Raw genomic sequence first — 21,536 nt, 5'->3', positions numbered from 1 at the left:
GCGGGGAGCGAACAGCAGATTGCGGGCAGCCAATGGCGAGGGCAAGCCGAGGTGGCACCAAATTTCCCGCAGCCAATCGGCTCGCGAGGGGGAGGGAGGATGAAAAAAAAAAAAAAAAAAAAAAACCAAAAAAAAAAAAAGAAAGAAAGGAAAAAAAAAAAAAAGCAGCCAGGCATCATGCGAGTTGCCTGGCCCTCGCCATCCTCCTCTTCCTCAGCATCCTTCCTCCCGCCCCCCGCCCCGCCCCGCCGCGCCTCCCCTGCCGGGCACGCCGAGAGCCGGGCCCCCGCTGCGCCTCGCCTCGCCGCCCGCCGCGCTGACCCCGCGCATCTCCGCCGCGGGCAGGGGGTCACCGGGAGGCCGGGGCGTGGAGAGCCCGGCCCCGCTTAAATAGCTCCGCACCCGCCTCCCCAGCCGCACAGCTCGCCGGGCGAGGGGGCCGACAGGAGGCAAGAGTCCCGCAGCCGCCGGGGACATCCGCGCACCGCCGCCGCCGAGGAACCGAGCCCTGCCCCATGCCTGCGCACTTGCTGCAGGAGGAGGTAAGCGCGGAGCTGCGGGCGGCCCTGCGCCTCGCTGCGCTGCTTTGTCTCGGCCTCGCCCCGGCCTCCTTCCTCGCAGCCTCCTTCCTGCGCTGCTGCTGCTGCCGGCGTGGGCAGCCACGCGTGTCCGTGCGCGCTCCGATGGGCGCCGATGTGCGGGGCCATCGCCGGGCGAAGGCGATCGGTGCGCGCCCGAGGCTCGTGGGGAGGTGGCGGGGGGAGCGGAGGCATCCGCCGCTGGGGTTATCTCCTCGCAGGGGGCTCGGGGGGATGGGGGGCACCCTCAAATGAAGTGGGCAGAAAATACAGGCTTGTTTTAAAAACAACGATCCAAGCCTGCTGGTCGGGGCTGTTGAGGAAGGTCCGTTGTGGCGTGAGGTCGTGGTAGTGCTCAGGCTGTGATTTTTATTTATTTTTCCGAAAGAAAGGGCTTTTACTTAACAGCGTTTTAAAGCCAAATGTTGCAGCAGGGAGCGTCTCTAGGACAGACGCAAGGTGAAAGTGGCCAGCTGCCCAGATGAAATGAATGACTGTGTCTGCAGTGCCAGAGCCAAGCAAACATACAATGGGGAGACAGCCCATTTTTGGCATAAGACAGGCTGAATAACAACCCGGCAACAGGAAGAGATGTAGAGTTGTTGGATCTCTAGAGATTTTTTTTTTTTTTGTATTATTATTTTTATATTTTGCCTCCTGGCTATCACTGTTTGCCCGAGGGGAAGCAGGGGCTGATCCTGATGCTCCTGCTCTTGTGTTCTCATCCTTTCCACCTCTGCCTGTGCCAAAGAGTGGGAGGTAAACCACAGCCCCGCTGCCTTGCCTGTCGCCAGCAGACAGGGTCTCTCCCCATCCTTTTGTGCAGGTGCTGTGACCTTCCAGGGATGTTGGGATGTAAATAATTGTATTCTTCTCACCACCCGAAATGGATGCCAAGGACAGTGTGCTCGGACCACGTTCCTTGGTCTTGACGTGTACTTTGGGGCATATCCTAGAGGCTGGGAAGAATCCTGTCCCTGGGTCACGTTGGGCATATTTAAATATAGTGGACCTGAGATTCAGTGCCCTGGGGCCCCTAGGCTGAACCCAGCACTGGAGCCTTTGAGCTGCAGCTGGTTGTAGTGCTGGCTGGCTGCCAGGATCACCTATTGAGTGTTCGATGCTGGGTAGGGTATGTGGGGAGGCGTGGAGATGGGGGAGCACATCTGTTCTGCAGATGAGAGCTGCCAAGTCATTCAGAAAGGAGGGAGAGCTCATGAAAATGATTTAGTTGGCTCCCTCCCCCTCTCGTCTGTAGACCCCAGATCAATTCCCATCCCGTTTTCCTTGATAGGAGCTGCTGGAGCTACTGTGGCCATAAGGGGATAAAAATCCTTTCTTCTCTCCTTGTTTCCCTGGTCTCCAGCTAAATAGCTGCCCACTTCTCCCTCCCTTTCCCCCCTCATCAAGGCTGTAAAGGTAGAGCTGTATTTCACAGCTGTTTTATAGCCCTTTTGATTTAAGGTTAGTTTACATGTGAGAAATGACCAGTTCAATTATATCAGGGTAATTCTAGCAGCAAAGGCATGCTGGTAAAATTCCTCATGTGGCTACTGCGATGCTGGAAGAATGATTTTTTTTTCCTCTCTGCTGTTTCCTTTGCACTCTCCCTCCTCCTCCTCTGCTCCCGTGTAACTCTGACAGTGACATAAGCTATCACGGAGGAGAAAAAATGCATCTCCAACCCCACATTCTTACTCTGGAAGCAGCATGTCCATATGGGGAGCGTTACCCTTCTAATTATACCACCAGCTCTCTGTTGGGAATTTTTCCTGCATAGACAAGCCTTAGGTTTTTTGGTAGATTGTCTCCCAGCCAAGGAAGAAAACTGTGCCTTCCTGCCAAAATGTCAGACGAGAATATCTGACACTTTGGAATAGGCAGGACTTATGCTCTCCGGATTAGAAGCCATTTCTCATGGCTCTTTTTGGGGCGATTGCTGAATTCTCCAGCAGCTGGAGATATCACGCCCTCAAACCGACGTTAAATAGAAAAGCAGGGAGGGACGGCCCGTAGCTGGGATGCCGAGGTGGCTGGTCCCACGCTCAGCGGTGCCTGAGTTCACTGGAAACATCAGGGTGCCTGGTAGTATCCAGGGTTTTTCCTTTCTAACTCGGATAAATTCGATTCCAGAAGGAAAAACTTAGAGAGCTCCTCGTGTAGCAATTGTTTTACTTCCCAAATGTGGGGAATCTCCCAGCTTTACCAGCTCCTCCCTGTAGGAAGGTATGTCTGTAACCCTCTAGTTTCTACCCTTGGGAAAGGGAGGAGTTGGGGTGGCCACGTAAGCTGCCTGGCCTGATTTTAATGCCTCCCTCAGGAAACTAGGCCATGGCAGAGCGGTGGTCTTTCACGAATCCCGAGTGCCTGGGGTTCAATCTGCTTTTGATTTGGGAAAGGTTTCTGTCTGGAAAGGAGCTCCCTGGCTGCAGGCTCCCGGCTTTGCCGCGGCCTCCCCCCCCACCCTGTCTCTCCTGCTCTTGCCGGGGGGCTTCTCAGCCCGGCTGCCCGAAGAAGCAGGCAGCGCAGGGCCGTGGCCTTCAGGGAGGAGGCAGGCTGGGGCAGCATGCCCCTACCAGCCACGTCCCACATGCCCAGCACCTCTGGGGTCGAGCCCAGGCGTCTGCTTGGGCTCTGGCCCGAGGAAGGGCTGAAAGCGCCAGCAAACACGCGGCTGTCAGGATGGAGATGGAAATCGGTGATTCAGGGTTCAGTGACCTGTCTCATTAGGGTCAGTCCTGCCTGCGTCTTTCGTCATGTGTGCCTGCTCGGGCGGGCTGTCACTGCGCCAGGGCAAACAAGCATGTGGAGAGGGAATGTTGTGTCATGGTTACAGGAGGGAGCCGGGAGCCAGACCCAACGAGCTTGCTCCTTAAAACTTCTTATCCCTGCATTGGTGGCCTTGGCTCACGGGGTTGCCTTCCCTTGCCTCAGTTTGCCTGTGGGTGGAAAAACGGGAGAGGGATAAGAAGCTCAACGGCAGCTGTGAAATAGGAGCTGCAGGTCTGACTGGTCTCCATGCACAGGTCTTGCCGCATCCTAGCCCGGGTGGTGAGGCACGTGGATGTGAAGAGCCCCCCAGAGAAACCCTCCATGGATGCTTCCCAATGCTCCCTTGTGATCCCTAGTGGGGTGACACAAAGACACGGGAGGGCAGGAGCAGCCCAACAATTGAAAATAAAATCATATTTCAGATCATATTTCTCTCCCACCTCTTTGTTCATTCACAAGGTTTCCTTTATTGTTGTCTGCTTGTGCACATGCCCAGACTGCAAACCCACCTTAAAAACGCCCACTAATAAAACTGAAGGAAAATAAAAATCCTTGCAGCCTACAAAAGAGCTCACCAAAGCAACTGGTGGATAGAAGACTGGCTTTCAAGACTTTTTCTTTACTTTCCGCATGGTGTCTGCTGTTCACCTCCTCCCCCAGGAAAGAACAGGCTGTGTCCATTTTGCAGGCCATCCCTTGGTAGGGCTAGAGTGGCTGTTGTTGGTGCCAGGGGCTAAGCTGAACAAATGGAACCTGCCAGGGAAACTGCAGGCTGCGAGTCATGGTACTGCCAGCCTACCCATCCACCTTTCAGCTTCCTGCATTTGTAACCACTGATTTCTTGTTTTGTTTCCCTTTTTTCCTTTCTCAAATACATCCATTGCCACCTCTCCAAGGAGTTCTCCTCCGCTTCCAGCACCACCACCGTCGGCACTGTCACCTCCCGGGTGACCAAGAATGGGGATGCTGTCATGGAGAAGGACTTACTCAGTCATGAGGACTTGGCAGCAGCCCGGGGCATGGTAGATGACATCTTTGATGAGACCTACCGTGAGAAGGAGGGCCCCAAGCCTCCCTTGCGATACGTCTGGAGGAATATTATCCTCATGAGCCTGCTGCATCTAGGGGCCATATTCGGGTTGACACTGATACCTTCTGCAAAGATCCAGACCTTGGCATGGGGTAAGCACATTCCTCCACTTGTTTCTTGACATCTGCAAATATTGTTGTTGGGTGGTGATGTTTTTTTCCTCCAGGCCTACAGACTCAGGGAGGAGAAAGAATTGGAGGTCTTTTGTTAGAAGGAGGTGCTCAGACAGCTTCATAGCAAGCTGTGGGAAGGCATATTGGTGTCTTCTGTAAGGTCATGAGGGGGAAGAATTCGGCAGGGGACTGCTTGGCTGCATAAAGGGTAAACTTGGTGCATAGGCATTAGACAAGATGTGGGAAAGATCTTTCCTCCTATTTTACAGCATCCTTGCAGTCTCATGGAGGTCCTCTGCTTGACTGGCTTTTACAATGGGAGCTGGCAGAGGTGGGGGCCTGGTTTTCTGGTACATGCAGCCCTCTCAGGAATATTCCTGACACTGAGTGGAAAAAAAATATTGACATGAAGCAATTCTGGTCAGCTAGGTTTGGAAGTAGCTCATACCTGAATATGCAGCCACTACCAAGGTGAAGCACAGAAAATGTTTGATGGAGCACTGTGACAGTCCCAGAAAGTTAGGAAGAAAGATACTAGCGAGAGCACTTTTGAGAGCGTCTGGGAATGCAAGATACAAGGAATTTGGTGAGAGGTTGCTGCCACAAATAAGACCCATTCCTGCCCTTACCAAGGGAGGATATAAAGCCTGCAGAGATTCCATGTGTGTGTGAGGAGAAAGAGGAAAAAATACAGTTATACTGAGGGTAAAAGTCAAGAATTAAGTGTGAAGTCCAGTCTTGTACCATTCTTATAAAAGCACAGATTGGCCCCCATCATCCCAGAATTAAGGCTGACAACTTTCAAAAAATAAATAAGTGGCTCTCCAGGCAGCAAATTCCAATGGAAAGCACAACCAAGCAGAAGGTAGCTAGGAGAAGCTCCCCTTTCTGTGAGACCTTGCCCTGGGCAGGAACCAAAATTCTCCTTTGACTGCTTGAATGGCAGCTGGGACCAGGGCCCGAGCTGCTGGGGAGCCTCACTTTCCATGAGGCTTTGTGTGGACTCCCAGAGGGTTCAATAAGCCAAACTCTTCCCAATGGGGAGGTCTAGAGACTGCATCCAGCCCTGGCCTTTCTGTGAAGCAGGGCATCCTGAAATAAAAAGCCCTAGTCACATTTGAGACCTGCTGGCATGGCAGCAGTGATTTTAGTTTCAGTGGTGTTCCTGCAAAGTGCTGAGCTGAAGCCTGGTGTGGTGACAGGCCTCAGAGATGTCCTCCTGGAGTCTCTTGCTCTGCCTTGGTGTCCCTGCTGGATGGGACCCTGGGACAGTCATGGTCTCAAAGCCTGTCCTCCTGACAGCTGTGAGCTAGGAGCATTGCAGCTGGGCCGGGAAGGAGATGGCTTTCTGGGCTGCCAGACTGAGAGCTGGTGGTTTCCTCTCCAACCACCAGAACATCTCACAGACAGGGGCCTGGGGATGGGCATCACTGGAGGCCACGGGACCCAGATGCTGGCTACAGCATCAGCGGGGACAGAGGCAGTGTTCCCTCTTCCCACACAGTCACTGTGGCCTTTCACAGGGCCGTTATGAAAGAAAACTTTGCTGACCTTTCCCTTGTGAAAATTTGACAGGCTCCAAGGACGGGCTGTGCTCTTCCCTGGGGCTGGCAAGGCTGGGCAAAACACTCAGCCTCAGCACAGCCTTGGAAAAGTGTTTCTGGGCTGTCTGTGTGGTGGGAAGTCCCATTCCCGGGCTCACAGCTTCAGGCAGGGGCTGCTGACTTGTCTCACACACTGTGCTGGCAGCCAGGGTCATCCAACCCCCAGCCAAATATCCTCAGGGCTATGGGGCAAGGAGGAGGCAGAGGGTAAGATGGGCATACTGGTTTTATTTCTGCTGAAATGTTCTGTAATTTCCAAATCCATCCAACACTTCTCTCTTGAGCTCCCCAGCGATACTTAAGTGGGCTCAAGCATCTTGATCCAGAAGATTAGTGATGTCTTACCCCCCCCCCCAAAAAAAAAAAAAAAAAGATCTCTGAAGCAGTGTCCTTGCAATCATGTGCAAGTTTGGGATATCTGCATGGCATCCCACGGCACTTCTTGGGAATCTGCCTTGCTTTTTTTCCTGGCTCCCGTCCCTCCCACTCCCCTCCCTCAGCCAAATCTGATGTGAAGTGCCAGTGGCTGTCTGGCCACTGTGAGGCACTGCATGATTCTTCAGTGGCTTCTGAAGTGACAATTGCCCTGGGATGGGGAGAAGGAAATGGAGTTTGGGGAATTGTATTGTCTTGCACTGGCCGAAGATCCATCCTGTGTTAACAGAGCTGCAGTAGCACAAGAGAGCTCCCTGTCCTAGGTCACTTGTTCTGGGAAAGGACCACCATTTAGCACACACACAGCTTTCTCAGCTGATTCCTTTCTTTGGGACATACAGGCCTCTGTGACTGTCTTTTCAGTGACTTGCTGTTACCTTCCCAGCACCCCCTGTTAGTGAGGACTGCAGTTCCCATTTGAGCTAATGAGAAGAGTACTACAGTTCCCATTCAACACACAAGGATAGAACAGCAGGGACTTATTTTGCTCCTGACCATATGCTATGGGTTCATGGCAGAGCAGCTCTCCCAGTGGTAGTTTTGGAGCTGCTGGTTTTGTTTTTGTTTGTTTGTTCAGACCATTTCTTCCTTAGGCTGTGTACATACAATGTAAAACCAACATGGCCCCAGATGTTCTCTGTTGTGATGCTGCAGGCAGCTGTAGTGCCTGGTAGCTGATCTACCTACTGTATTTTTTATAAGGAGCAATTCCCTGCTTTATATCCTCTTCATCTAGGCCACTGTCTCCTTGATGTTTCTGTCCCTCTGAAACCAGTTATATTGGTGACTGTGTCCTCTTTTGTTTTCATTTCTCTGTGTGCTAATTCCTCTTTGTCTCTCAAGCTCTCCAGCCCTGCCTTCATCATTGTTTGCTGTTCTGCATTGCTGTGTGCATTGTATCCCCTGATCTCTTTCTGGTACAGAGCTTCCCAGAACGAGCTGGGGTTGTTGATCAGGTGAAAGCTCACCATATCGAGAGCTCTCTAAGCTGGCTAGAAAGCCAGCTCCCATCTTTATTTACTCTCATCTCCACTGCACTTGACAAAGTCTGGCTCGTTCTCCTTCTCTTCAGGGATCACGAGCAGATTTTGTGTCATTTGCCAGACTGAACCTGGAAGGGCAGAATGCAAAGGTGATTGACAGCTTCTTCTTTCACTGCTCTCGGCCTCACACAAAATACAATTTGTAGGGTGTCTTCCTGGCCCTCAGGTGCAGCAGAGAGATAATATATGTGTAAACCCCTATTGGTCTGGCTAGCAGTGTTTATAAAACAGTGACAGATCCTCCTGGCTTGGTGCTCTGACAATACCATAACTTCTTGCAGCACCAGTGGTGACAGAAACATGGGTTGATACTGGTTTTTGTTACTGCTGCATCACCTTTGGACCAAGGAGAGTCTTGCTAGATAATTTAGGTAACTGGCAGCCTGAAAATCTCAGCCAGCACTAGCCACAGGAATGTGTCCAGCAAAATGTTTACAGAAGTCTGTTGTTGCTTTCCCATCAAGGCCGCTACTGGTAACACCTCTCTTAGTGTCCTCTCCAGGCTTTACTAGCACGGAGGGGAAGTTCTGATTTTTGCCAGACAGGGAAGTCAAAATTTAGCAACAGTAGCTCCTATTGCTCCTTCTAAACACTGTTCCCCTTATGCAGCCTGTATGCATTTCTTTGCTCTTTGTATCTTTTTCCTGAGAGCAGCAGCTGTCTCGTTATCCTTAGGAACAATCTGGCTAGCGAGGACTGGGAGGCAAGGAGGAAACAGTCCTGAGCTGTGGCTTTCCCTCCCAGTGAGCAGAAGCCCAAGGACACTTGTTGGAGCAGGGACACCTCTTCAAGTAAACATCCTCAGTGTTGAATGCAGGTGACAATGCCTTTAGCACATTCCTAGCTTCCTATCATAACTTGAGGTCTGAATCCAGGCCACAAAGAGGTGAAGCCTATTGAGTCACATAGGCATGACTGAAGCTGAAATGTTTTTGGATTCATTTTTTGGACCACCAAGTGCATATTACTGCTAGTGGTCATAACTCTTTGTATTCCAGTTGAAGGGGTCATTGACAACATCACCTGTGAGGTGACAATGTTTTGGATGTTGGACACTTCAAAGCCACAGTCATGTCACGGTACAGAACATGATGTTGAAACCTCATCTGATGGAGTGCCCAAGTCCTTCAGTTTGGGACAACATCATGGGGCTACTATGAAAACCTGGGCTACACTATCTTGCCTTCTCTGTTCTCTTTCCAATTCCTGTCCTAGTGAATGATCTTAGAGAAGCTTTACTTCTTCATTCCCTGTGAGATACTCGTTCCCTGGCTATGCCATGGTTATCTGTTTGTGGGAATGAACCCTCTGAATCATTAGGGTTCTCTGTTCCAGATTCCAGATCCTGTTTTTGCAGCAATTCTCACTGTCATGACCTACATATCTGGTGGAGCTAAAAGCCCCCAAGTAGAGTTCAGGTTTCTGTGGGGCTGAGTGACACGTATGCAGAACCTGAGAATCAGGTCCCTTCCCACAGGATATGTCTGCTCCTTAGACAAACTGCAGCTATTGTAGAGGGGCAAGAGGCAGGGCAGCACAGGCTTAGAGTTGTGGGACTCATCTAAGAAGTCAGCATGAGCTGCTGCTGCTTGTGGGTTTTGGATGAAGGCTCTGACTGTTCCATGCCAGAGCACCTGAAAGCTGCGGGTACTCTTCCAGATTTGTAACAAAGTCTTTCAGTTAAGATTACCCAGAGAAAGTACTGGGTTATCTCGTTTCTGGGTCTGTCTCAGTCCCCACCATGTCTCTTCTGTGTTTCCTTGTGCTGACTGATATGTGTTCATTGTTGGCGTCAGTTTTTGCTGGGGGATGGAGATATCCACAGGCAAATGTTGAGAAATGCCTGTGTCAAAGAGATGCTGGACAGCTTCCTTCTTGCAAAACTGAAATACCACAGCCTTCAGCCAGACCCATCTTCCCAGAAGCCTTTTTTAATCAAAAAATTCCTGGTCAGCATGTGAGGGTTAACTAGAAAGAGAAGCTTGAACTCAGGGCTATAAAATAGGGCCTGTATTCTCCTAACCTGGCATTTACTTTCTAGTGCCATTAAAGATGATGAAAGATTGCATAGTTCAATTTCTGTCTTCAGTGCACCATTAACTCTCACTTACTTACCCCGCAGTGGAGAGCTGGGCTCCTTCACTAGAAAGTTGCCTCCCACATCCTTGATCCAACACCTGTTGCAAGGTGCCATTGTTTTTTCCATTGACTTCCTGTTTGGTGTTTCTCATGGAGTATATACACACAAAGTACGCACAGGTTTGAGAGACACTGCTCTCAGCTTTGCTATAAACCTCTTGTCACTCTTCAAAATTTACCTCAGCTGCTGAGGTGTGCAGAGTAGGTATAAAGTTGCCCAGAGGTCTTATGAAATATGGTTTGCAGGGTATAGCAGCCTATGTCCAAGGGAGAATGGTGGTGTGTCACACTCCTACTGCCACTAGGATGTGTCTGACCCATCCAGGAGTGGGTTAGGTTGTTACTGCAGTGTCTGAGGTTCTTCAGATTGGAGTCAAATGTTAGGTGTATTCTCAAGGTTTGCTTTCTGGATGAATTTGTGTAGATAGTGACTGATTTAAAATGAGTTGAAATCTAAAACCAACAGTAAACTAATCATGAGATGGTTTTGAGTCAGCATCACCAGGCTAGAGGAGGCCTTCAAGGTGTCCAGAATAAGTACTTTCTTGTCAGTGAGGCTGAAGGTAGACCTGAAAAGAATGCCCTGCTCCAGCATCCCTCCCTCTCTCCTTCCAGGTCTGACCAGTTTTGTGATCTTTGCTCAGCTCCATTACCTTCTGCAAAGGCCAGATCCTGCTGCATTTGCTTTCCTTTTCATCTCTTTTCATGCCCTGGAAGTCAGTTATGGCCAGTGATTGTACTTCCGAGGGACTGCAGAGGCCCTGGAAGACAGGAGGCAGAGGTGTGCTGACCTGAGATGTGCAGTGTCTTTTGCAGCAGGCCAAATGGCTGAAATCTGCAAATTTAAACCAGGGACAGAGTTACTCCTATGGGAACTGGGAAGATGTCCCTTCCCCTAGCAGACTGAAGGTGGATCAATTGACACGTGCACAGATGTGCACCCTTCCCTCTCGATTCCTGAGCTTAGAGTGCAAATCAGCTGTTGAATGCCCTCCATCTTTCTGCCAAATCTCCTGACCCTTCCTTCCTAGAGAGTCACTTTTCAGATCCAGTTTCTTTATTAGCCCCAGCTTCCTAGCATACTGTTGTTATGACCCTATTAAGATCATTTCTCCATTTAGGACCAAATGCTGGAACCCAAGTTAATCTCCAGAAGCCCAAGGAAGGCAGGAGAGAGAAACACATGATCTGGAGGGAGAAGAATGTGGTTTTTCACCAGCTCTCAGAGAGGCAAGGAATTCCCCTCCTGACCTGTGTGGAAAGGGAATACATGAAGCAGCCTTGAGGAAGAGGGATCAGAAAGAGCCTGGGAATGGGAACCTGTGGGCAGTTTTAAGTCTGTGATTGGGGTGAAGGTGAAGCATCAATGGAATGGTTGATTAGATCTTTTCTCTGGCCAGTGCTTTTTTTTTTTTTTTTTTTTTTTTTTTAACTGTCTTAGTTTGTTCCTTCTGTGGGTTTTTCTCTTGCATACATAGCTGTGGGGGAAGGCCTGCTTTTCCGCCTGAAACTTTGCTGCAGGCTTACTTGCTCTAACTGCTCCAACACTTTAATTTCTTCTCCAGCCGTTCTGTGTTTCGTGGTGAGCGCTCTGGGGATAACAGCTGGATCTCACCGCCTCTGGAGCCATCGGTCCTACAAAGCCACGCTGCCCCTGCGGATCTTCTTGACTATTGCAAACTCTGTGGCCTTCCAGGTAAGCATCTCCTCCATGTGCTGCTGCTGGTCCTCAGAAGGAAGTGCTCCCCTGAATCTGTGTCTTGGACACAGGGTTCAAGATTAAGATAGATTCCTCTCTCCTACTACATCTTGCTAGCAAACAACCTGCCTTTTCTATCTAACACTGTAGTGCCAGAGTCCATCTTGTCTTCACCTTATCCCTTCAGAGGGTGACTGTGAAATGAACCTTGCTAATGAGGTGGGAGAAGGACTATTCACCAAGGCCAGGGGTAGGAAACCTCTCCAAAGCAGGAATGTACCCTTCAGTCAAGTGTGGTCCCCTGTGCTTGCCCTGGGAGGATCTGTGAAGTAAAGGAGGTGTGGAAGTGCTAAGTACTCTCTTGGTGCCTCACCTTCCCCTTGTTGCACTGCTGACAAGGGGAGACACATCTGCACAGCCTGGGGAGCCAGTCTGTGGAATTTGCTGCTGCAGAAAGAGCAAGAACTTGAGGTTATGCATTTAGGGGGATGCTTCTTTGGTTCAGAAGAGTGATGGTTAGGAATAACCCTGTTATTAAGTCATGCCACTGGCTTCCAGAGAGTCATCCCAGGGCAGTGATGTTTCAAGGAGAGAAGGGTTGGGCCTATTCAGAGTGGCCCAAGTGACTGCAGGCAGCTGATAAGCTTCTCAGGATATTGCTTAACCACTCATGGGAGCACTTCACCATCCACAAAGCAAACAAATTGGGAAGTCCTTAGGGACTGTAAATAGTAGCAGAGATGGCCCTGAAGAAGTTAGAGAGAAAACCCCAATTGGATTGGCACATAAAAAGCGTGGCAGTCTCTCCTGTTTGCTGCTGTGATGCAGCTCTAATGCACTCCATCTTCCAACTGTACTCAAAATGACTTCATACAGGCTTGCTACTGTGTAGGAAGTACTGGGTAGTGCAGCAGGGTGCAGTACTTTCTGCTAGAAAACAGTGCACAGAAAAGTGCCAGTGCCGTGCCCTTAAATAATTTTTCAGTCGAGGTGTGGGGAGAAGAGTAAAGCCCGAGTGAGACCACCTATTTTAAAGCCATTATCTCTTTGCTCACTGTGTAGCTGTAAAGGATATAATCTCATTGACGTGTGAACGCAACAGTGTGGGAATGTTTTTTTCCAGCTTCGGAAAACATTCTAAAACACCATTCACGCTCCTATTCTCTGTTAGTACCAAACCAGAGTCTTCCATGTGGAAGAGGAAGGACCAAGCTGTTGATTCCAGCTGCTGGCCCAGCACTCAGCATGGGAACAGGATGGGTTGCTTTGTATTGGCCAGTCCCATAAAAAAAAACATCTTTCACAGGGTTATAGGGCAGAGGGGAGAAAGAATTTGCTGAGTTATTGCTATAGAGGATAGGAATAGACAAAGATGAGAGACAGACAGATATTTCAGCATCAGTAGGAACTAATCCAAAGTTTTACAGAAAATTCATTACCATTCCTCCTGAATTTTTCTTTTTGTAGTTGTTTTCAATGAGCTCAAGACAGAGTTTATTTTCAATTTACCTCATTCCTGTTAGTGGCAGCAGCTCCAAGATCAGACTGATAATTTTTAAGGCCAGAGAAGACCACAGATTATCTGAGGTCCTCCAGAAAATGCCTGTTGGCTGTTCAGGGACTTGTGGTTTCAGAGAATTTGAGACTTGTACATCTAGTCAGCTCCTTCACCTGCAAGACCAGGCAGCTGCAGCACAGTAAAAGCTCTTGTAGTTATAACCTGTAGCTGGACACTCAAGCAAGGAGGGTTCTCATAGGCTTCGCATGCTGATCTGAGAAAGCCAAGGTTGCAGTTAGAGGTCACCACAAGCTAAGATCTGCAGAAAAGGTATAAGCTAAAGTTTGTGTCAAGATTCTGATGTTTCAGCCTTGAGCCTCCTGGTATGCTTGTGTACATGGTGTGATGGAGGTACCATGCTCCAGCTGGGGTACATGATCTCTTTCCAGATTTGTGCCTGCTGCCTCCAGCAGAAGGCAAGGTACATAGAAGTCCTACGCACTTACGAGATTAAGGAGCTGGTTGTGTAGTAGAAGAAATAAGATGTGTGCTTGGATCTGTTTCTTGTTTCCTAGTTTACTGTGAAAAAAAATGCCAGCTTTGAGCACATCAAAATCTTGGTGTAAAGGAATAAATACAGGAATCTATTCTTAAAACTGGCCATAACAAACATTTCTTAATACAAATGATGAAAACTGACCTTTTCCAAATTGTATTGATCTTGCAGATTAAACTGAATGGGTAAAGGAGCCAAAGGCAATGATTTTTGGTAATTGTCACTGAAACTGTGTGTTTATTCTATTTCTAAAGTGAGACCTGCCTTTTAAGATAATTTGATTTCCAAGAAAACTAAAAAAGGCCCCCCAAATTAAACAGATTTGGCAATCCCAGGAAAAGTAAGGCAGGTTGACCCATGGAAAGTGTCGATATGGAGGGAAGGGGCAAGTTGGTCAATCCCAGCTGGCAGCGTGTAGGGACAGGGACATATGACCAATAAGTGCTGAGTGTGTGAGGGAGGAGGCATTGACTGCCCAATTGGGACCGGCTATTGCAGGGGTGGGGGAACAAATGGACCCATCAGAGCCTGTGGTGCTGTGGAGAATATGCAAACCAAAGCCTAAAGTTAATCACTTTGAATAATAATAAAAGAGAGAAAAGAAGACCCACCACATAAACTAATTCTGAAGACAAGTAAAATGGTTGAGCAAAGAAGATCCAATGCCTGCTTTAAAAGTCAAAGAAAACAAAATAAAAAAATAAGCAAAACAACAAAAAAAAGAAAGATAGCATGGCCAATACAATTTCAGGTCAACAGGATTTAGTTGTCTAAACATTTTAGGCCCTTTTGTTAGTTTGAAGGGATCATCTCTAGCCCTGGCCCTAAGTCTCTGCTCCCCTTGCCTTGCAGAATGACATCTACGAGTGGGTCCGGGACCATCGTGTCCACCACAAGTTCTCCGAGACAGACGCAGACCCCCACAACGCCATGCGGGGCTTTTTCTTCTCCCACATCGGCTGGCTGCTGGTGCGCAAGCACCCAGATGTGATAGAGAAGGGTCAGAAGCTGGACCTGAGCGACATAAAGGCTGACAAAGTGGTGATGTTCCAGCGGAAGTGAGTTCTGGGGGGAGCCCCAGCACGGAGGTGTGTGGGGTGGGATGGGGTGGGCCAGGGAGCACAAGCACCTTTGGAGCATGAAGGGGATTGAGGGTGTCATGAGAGAAGCGTGAGTCTTTGGTCTGCCTGAGCCTTTGCTGTGGGATGAGCTCTGTGAGAAATCAGCCGTGCATCTCCTGCAGGAAGTATTTGGGAGCTGGTGCTGCTGCCAGCCCTCCTACACCCCTTTCTCCCGTAGTACCTCGCCAGCAGCAGCCTGAGTTTCCCACCACAAAGCACCTTCACACCTGCTTGCCCCCAGCCCAGCTGCTGCTTTGGCTGGCCCAGAGCCCACCCGCGGGTGCCTCCAGGCCATCCTTGGAGGAGCTGTGGTATGCTTTCCAGGTCATGCCTCTGCCTCTCTCCCATCAGTGTGCTGGAAATGGTGTGGTGAAAGGGGAGTTGAAAATAGGGATGTGAGAGGGGCAGTCACTGGGAAAGACAGTCTTGGTTCACTCATGCCTCTTGTGTGGGATGTCTCAGCTGTCTGCGGCTGTACTGGGGCTCATCCCCAGAGGATGCGAGCCTGTCACCAGGTCTGCAGGGATGGGAATCTGAAGTCTCCAGGAATGGCTTCTGTGCATTCAGGGTAAAAGATGCAGGGCTCAGGGCTGAGGTATTTCTGCACTTGATTTTCCCTGTATAGATCAGGCAAGTGTGAATCATCCAAATGGAGGACTGAATCAGCCCCACCTCTGTCACTGAACCATTTTCTCCTGGTCCCTTCCTTTCCAGATACTACAAGCCCTCAGTGGTGTTACTGTGCTTCACCTTGCCCACTGTAGTGCCCTGGTACTTCTGGGACGAATCCATCATCATCAGCTTCTTCATTCCAGCCATCCTGCGCTACACCATAGGGCTCAATGCCACTTGGCTAGTGAACAGTGCTGCTCACATGTTTGGCAACCGGCCATATGATCAGAACATCAACCCACGGGAGAACCCCCTGGTCAGCCTGGGGGCCCTAGGTACGTTCAGCATCCATGTCTTTCATTTCCTTGGTGCTGCAGGTGTTTATGGGAATTTCCGTGAATCCAGGTGTCCCCATTTCCTCTGCAATCTTCCCCTCCAGCCCTGAAGCTTTTGCATGTGGGGGTGTTTCCCAAACTGGTCAGTGAGTACATAAGGGCAGTGGGGTTATCAGCTTCCACCAGCCTTTCTGCAGCCTGGAAAGGGCTCTGTTACACTTAGCACCTCCTTATCTCAATAGCAATATTTTATTTACCCTGCTCCAAGGTCTCTCCGCCCTGTTTACCAGACTGAAAAACTTGTGCTGCAGTCTCTGCTTATCTCTCTTAGACTTACTGTATTGAAAGACAGCAGGCACATATTTGGACATATTCTTAGGGCAGCTGGTGATTTTTGGGGTACTTGAGGATGGGATGAGATAGATCTTGTATGTTTTCTGAAGTTTTGGGAACCTAGGAAAGTATATCCTAGAGTCAGCATTTGCCCTGATCTGTTCTCCCAAACCCTAAACTGTTTTGCATCCTTGTACATTAGTGGGTCTGCATTGATTACCACCACTGAAAGATCTGCTCATGGATTTTTAGTAGGCAAGAATTTGAACTGCAGAGAGCCAGGGGTTAGAACAGGAGTCCAGGCAGTGTCACTGAAGGTGTGAGCACTGAAGCCTGCCTTGACACTCTCCAGAGCAGAGAGTAGCTGTCTAGGGTAGGCTGCTTTGTAGAAGTCTGTCTGCATTACTGCCATCTGGAAATGCCCTTTGGATTTTGGCATTAGGATTATTGGTACTGTAGGATTATTGATTGGCCTCTCCCGGCTTGTCATGGACTTGCTGCAGGTCTAGCTGGTAGCTCAACCTATACTAAGAGGTTTCTCATTGTGGCAGAAGAAAAGGCAGTAGGATTCCCCCAGTGAACCAGAGCCTTTCTAGGTTCCTTGCAACATGCTCATTTTCCTCCAAAGCCCCATTGCTCCTCTATGGCTGTCATTGCATCTTTTGGGCCAGCCCAGGCTTCTCCCAGTGCTGGACCATGCCCAAATGAGATGGGGTAGATCACAGGGAGAAGAAATTTGGCTGAGAGGAAAAAGCAATTTAGAGTCAATCCAGAGTCTGTTCCAGGAACGTAGTGCTTTGGGCCATGTGAAAGGGGCCCTAACCCCTAACCTTAGAGCCCTGCAACATCCTCTCCATGGTCTTGTTTTGCAGGAGAAGGCTTCCACAACTACCACCACACCTTCCCCTATGACTATTCTACCAGTGAGTTTGGCTGGCGTTTCAACTTAACCACAGCCTTCATCGACTTCATGTGCCTCCTGGGGCTGGCCAGTGATCGCAAGAAGGTCTCCAAGGAAGTCATCCTGGCTCGGAAAATGCGGACTGGAGATGGGAGTCACAAGAGTGGCTGAGTTCCTACTCCCCTTCACACACACATCCACACCTCTCCTTCCTCCTTTTTTCTCCCTTTCTCCCTTCCTGACCCCTCCGAACACGCTGGACAAAGGTTTAATGTTCTGTTTACTAACTACTGAATAATGCTACCAGTTTGCTTACGATAATGATAATGAGTTTTAACCCCCTTCCACACTGTATTTTACGTGATGTATTTAAGATCTGGAGCTCTGCCTTTGTAACGCAAGGCCACCCCTTTCCCTCCTCCCCTTTTCGTTCTTCTCTCTAACCCCTCTGCCCTCTCCTCTGCTTTACTTTGTCCCTGCCTCCCCCGGTGGAGGAGCCGGTAGGAAGCAGCCCGGCCATCGCAGCCAGCTGTACCACGGAGCTGAGGGATGCCCGTATCAGCCAGCTGAAGAGTTGAGCCAAAGTCAGTGACCCTCTCCCAAAAACTCCCTCCCCTCCTTCCTTTGTCCCTCCTCTTTTCTCATGGGTTGCTGATGCTTGGCACGGCCAAACCGCTCCCTGAGATAAGCACCCCCATTCCCTTCCCTTGCCATCAGGTGTAGAGCGCGGGGAGTTTGCCTTCCCCTCCCTGCCTCTCAGCCTCTCTGGCAGGTGGGAGGAGAGCCCCAAGAGTCTCTGAGAGCTCCAGGCAGGTCTGCTGGTGGCTGTGGGCACCACCAGGGGAGCCTCAGCGGCCTTACGGCCTCCTCCCTCTGGCGTGTCCCGTGGGGGCTGGAGGCAGAGCCTGGCTCGGGACCGCGCGGCCCCTTTGGAGAGCCGCAGAGCGGAGGGGACGGAGGGCTGTGCCACCAGCCTCAGGTGGCTTTGTTGGGCGCCACCGAGACTGTGCCAGCAAACGGGACTGTGCCAAAATGGAGAGGGGGAAAAGGATGTAAACCAAAGCTCCACCAAGGTGTTAAGCTGCTTTATGTGCTGGAGGAACAGGGTCCCCACAGGGTGGCAGGTAGATGTCCTGGTGTCCGTGCGTGTCCTGTGGGTATGCCTATGCTGCATGCAGGGATGCAGGGAACATGGACAGTGTGGTGAGGGAGCGCCTGTGGGCTCAGGAAGGGGTGAGGACGTCTTAGAGGACTGATGGAGCAGGTCTCTCTGTCCACGTGGGCTCTGCTCGGTCGATTAACAAGTGCCTGACAAACACTGAGACGGAGCCAGGCGGTGAGGAACCAAGGTGGCTTGCAGCCCCCAGCTCCTCAAGGGATGGGGGTGCGCTCCCAAGAGAGCATGGGAAGAGAAAGCAGCTCCTCCTCAGTCCCTCAGCTCGCCTCCCAGACCCTCGCGACCGCCACCTCACTCCTCAGCCTGGAGAGCAAGCCACTCGTCTGCCGCGTGGGCAGCGCGGGTGGCTGAGGCAGCTTAAAGGTCGGTTATATCACCAGGGCCCCGAGACAGTGTGGGCAAGCAGCTGAAGGGTGTGTTGGGAAAAAGAAGTCCTTGTGGGTGTTGTTTCCTGCAAGTTGCAGAGAAGTTCAGGCGGTTGGGCTGTGGGTGCAGTGGCCCTGAGCCCCTCACCAGGCTGAATGTGCTTTTTTTTTTTTTTTTCCCTTTTAACTCCCTATATCATTATCCACTTTTAGTTTTTTGCTATTAGTTGTAGCAATAGTATCTGTTGTTTTGCTTAAACGCATCAATGGAGCTGGAGGAAAGCACAAGAGGTGACCAGGAAGGGGTGATGCAGGAGTGGGGTTTGTGGCATCTCCCATATTTTGGGGGCAGGCAGGGCAGAGGGGCACAGGTGCCCAGTTCCCTGCCCTGCTCTGCCACGTAGCAGCCAGGCAAGCCTCGCTGGAGCAAGCCTCTGCAGCTTTGCTTTCTCCTGCTGCTGTGATACACATCAGGAACCAGGACAGCTCTGTGATGTTCTCCTTAACTCTCCTTAGCTTGATACTCAGAAAAGCAGTCCTCCTCTCCTTTTGCCTCCCTGCCACAGCCTTGTTACTGCTCATCACCAGGACCCTTTAGGGCTCTGAGCCATCGGGAGAGATGTGGTCTCCGGCTGAGAGATGTGATGGGAGGATGGAGCAGGGGAGCCCCTTGGCTTCTGGCATCCTGAAGGCAGGCAGCAGCTGGCTGGAGGCAGCATCCTTACAGCCCCCTTGCTCTGCAAAGGGGCTGTGGCTGGAACCGTATCCTACCATTAAAAAAACAAAACAAAACTCAAAAAAGGAGAAATAGTTAGCTCTGAAACTGTGGGCTAACTTCACTTCCATCTAAACCCCTGTGAGGTCCTGGAAGTCTCCAGAGAGGATGAGTTTGCTCCAGCCAGTAATTTGAAAGGGGCTTTGGGGGGGGGGAGAAGGTGAGGAGAACAATGTCCTTGCTCCTGGTGCCCTTAGCGTGTTGTGTGATAGTACCCTACAGTAGAGAAGCGTGCTGTGACATGCTGCAATATCCCACATCCTCTCAGCAGAGAAGCAAGGTATGACATCAAGGGTTCCTTTCAAATTTCAAGTGCTGATTTGGGTCCAGAATCTGGAATTAGGGTGGAAGCTGAGGAGCAGTAACCAAACAGTCCTGGTGTTTGCCCAGTCACTTTAAAGGTAGATTGGCAAATATCTCTGGGTGCCTTAAATCTTTCTTTAATATACATAGGAGTATTGACAGCTATTTGCCGTATTTTTTTTTTGCTGAATTATGAACATTTGAGGGGTTTCTTAATTATTTAATTGCCTACATTGAACTGTGGGTGCAGGTGATTTTGAATGTATGAGTTAGAAATTTTTGTTAGATTAAGAAACAGATACAACACTTTAAGTAGAACTTTGTTTGATATATATATATATCTATATATACACCTATAAATATATATATATATTTTTGGTGGCATGTTTGTATCCTGGACGCATTGTCTGTATGTTTAGTGTAAATGAGTCTGTGAGAGGTGGTAGTGGATGAGGCAGCAGCGGGACCTCATGACTAGAGCTTCTAGTTCTCCTGGGCTCTGCTCCCAGGTAAGCTACTTGCTCACTGTGTGCTTTGGGACAAAGTCACTTAAAAAAAAAAGAAAAAACCAAAACCTCTCTGTGCCTCAGTTTCCCTGTCTGAAACATGGGGCTACACCCTGCCTCTCCAGGGCGCAGGGAGCAGGAGGAGGCAGGCGTACCACACGCACACCGATGCTGGCGGAAGCATTTGTTTTCCAAGACCGTTCCCAGTCCTGATGGTATCGTGAAGAGCAGCTGTCCAAGCGTTGGGTGTTCGGGGAAGGACTGGAAAGCTGAATCTGCACATTGTCTAAGCTCTGTCACTGTTGAAATGAGAGTAGGATACGATTTTTCACAGCTTAGGGATTTCTGCATAGTAGTATCTCTGTTTTGTGTACTGGACAAGAAAAAAACAAAAACTTTTTGAAATAATTTCTACTAATACGGAAACAGACATCTGGTTGTGCTGATCTGAAATTTTATTTGTTCATAATAAAAATGTTACTTTAAGGCGTGTTGGGCTGATGACATGGCGGGCTGGGCTACGCGATCCCGTTTCTCAGCGCCTCCTCCCTTCCCCGAGCAGCAGGAAAGGGCAGAAAAACCTCTGCCTCTTTAAGCGTGGTGAATGAGCGGATTATGATGGCTTTCATACTCCAGCGCCCGGTGGTGGCCGGGCACGCCTGCTGCTGCAGAGCCAACTGCCCGCGCCGCTGGGTTACTGCAGGTTACCTCCAGTCAGGGCCCGGTGCCAGGGCCCGTGGCTGACGGATGTACATGCAGCACAACACGTAATACCGGCAGCGTGTCTCTGCGGCCGGGTGCAGCCGCCAGCGCGTCACACGGGTTCATCAGCCCCGGCCAGGGGGAATTTTCCTCCTGTGAGTGCACGCGCCCTTGCTCTCCCCATCCCTTTCACAGCTGGAGGGAAACAAAAGGAGAGGGGGGAATCCCTGGACCAGATATTGCTGTAATTGATGTTCCTTCCCTGCTCCCCCACCCACCCGCTGCTTTTGGAAGAAGCAGTGAACAAGGCCGTCGCCGCATGGCTCCTGCACGCTCCCTTTGGATGCAAGGGGGTGCAGCGCTGAGGCACTGCTGGGCAAAATGGCAGCCCCTTGCACGCAGCGTGCTGAATTCCTCAGCAAAACGGGCCCACGCTTGGGTTTCCAGCTGCAGCTCCTGCTGCCTGAAAGCTCGCTGGGTGGGAAGGGCAGAGCCAGAGCCTGGTGAGCCGCAGAGCGTGGGAGCGGGTGCCTGCGGCAGGGAGCAGGGGGTCACCAGGGAGGAAGGGCTGGGCTGCTCCGCGCTCCCCCAGCCGGAGGTGAGCAGCCAGCTCGAGCAGTGTGGTACTGTGCAGCTGTCCTGAGCTGTAACAGCAAGCACATGAAGTGCTCTGGCTCTTCAGCTGGTCCCAGAAATACTTTGCTGAAGTGTGAGAGGTGCAGCTTCTGGTGCCTTGGTGCTCCTTTGATCTGAGCTCTGCTCGCACAACCCCTTCTAAAACAAGCAAGACAGAGGAGGCAAATCTTCAAACCCCTTGATTATTCAGCCAAGCCTAAAAATAAAGTTAATGATCCCTCTGCCTGCATTTCATGAGAGTGG

At 50.4% G+C, this 21,536-nt stretch overlaps 1 protein-coding gene across 1 annotated transcript; it reads left to right on the top strand.

Moving 5' to 3' along the window:
• Positions 1–311: 311 nt before the first annotated feature.
• On the top strand, positions 312–20,441 carry SCD (stearoyl-CoA desaturase). Its single transcript, XM_032191006.1, has 6 exons — positions 312–542; positions 4,247–4,532; positions 11,340–11,470; positions 14,380–14,585; positions 15,363–15,595; positions 16,801–20,441. The coding sequence occupies exons 1-6, from the start codon at positions 516–518 to the stop codon at positions 16,998–17,000; spliced, it is 1,083 nt and encodes a 360-aa protein (XP_032046897.1). The 5' UTR covers positions 312–515; the 3' UTR covers positions 17,001–20,441.
• The last annotated feature ends 1,095 nt before the right edge of the window (positions 20,442–21,536 follow it).

This window comes from Aythya fuligula, chromosome 7, assembly GCF_009819795.1.
Source record: "Aythya fuligula isolate bAytFul2 chromosome 7, bAytFul2.pri, whole genome shotgun sequence".
Classification (NCBI taxonomy): Eukaryota; Metazoa; Chordata; class Aves; order Anseriformes; family Anatidae; genus Aythya; species Aythya fuligula.
This window is presented reverse-complemented; position numbering and strand designations above follow the sequence as displayed.

Coding starts and splice junctions, on each gene's coding strand:
- SCD (XM_032191006.1), top strand. CDS start 516: ATGCCTGCGCACTTGCTGCAGGAGGAG. Junction 543..4,246: donor CGCACTTGCTGCAGGAGGAG/GTAAGCGCGGAG, acceptor CACCTCTCCAAG/GAGTTCTCCTCCGCTTCCAG. Junction 4,533..11,339: donor GATCCAGACCTTGGCATGGG/GTAAGCACATTC, acceptor TTTCTTCTCCAG/CCGTTCTGTGTTTCGTGGTG.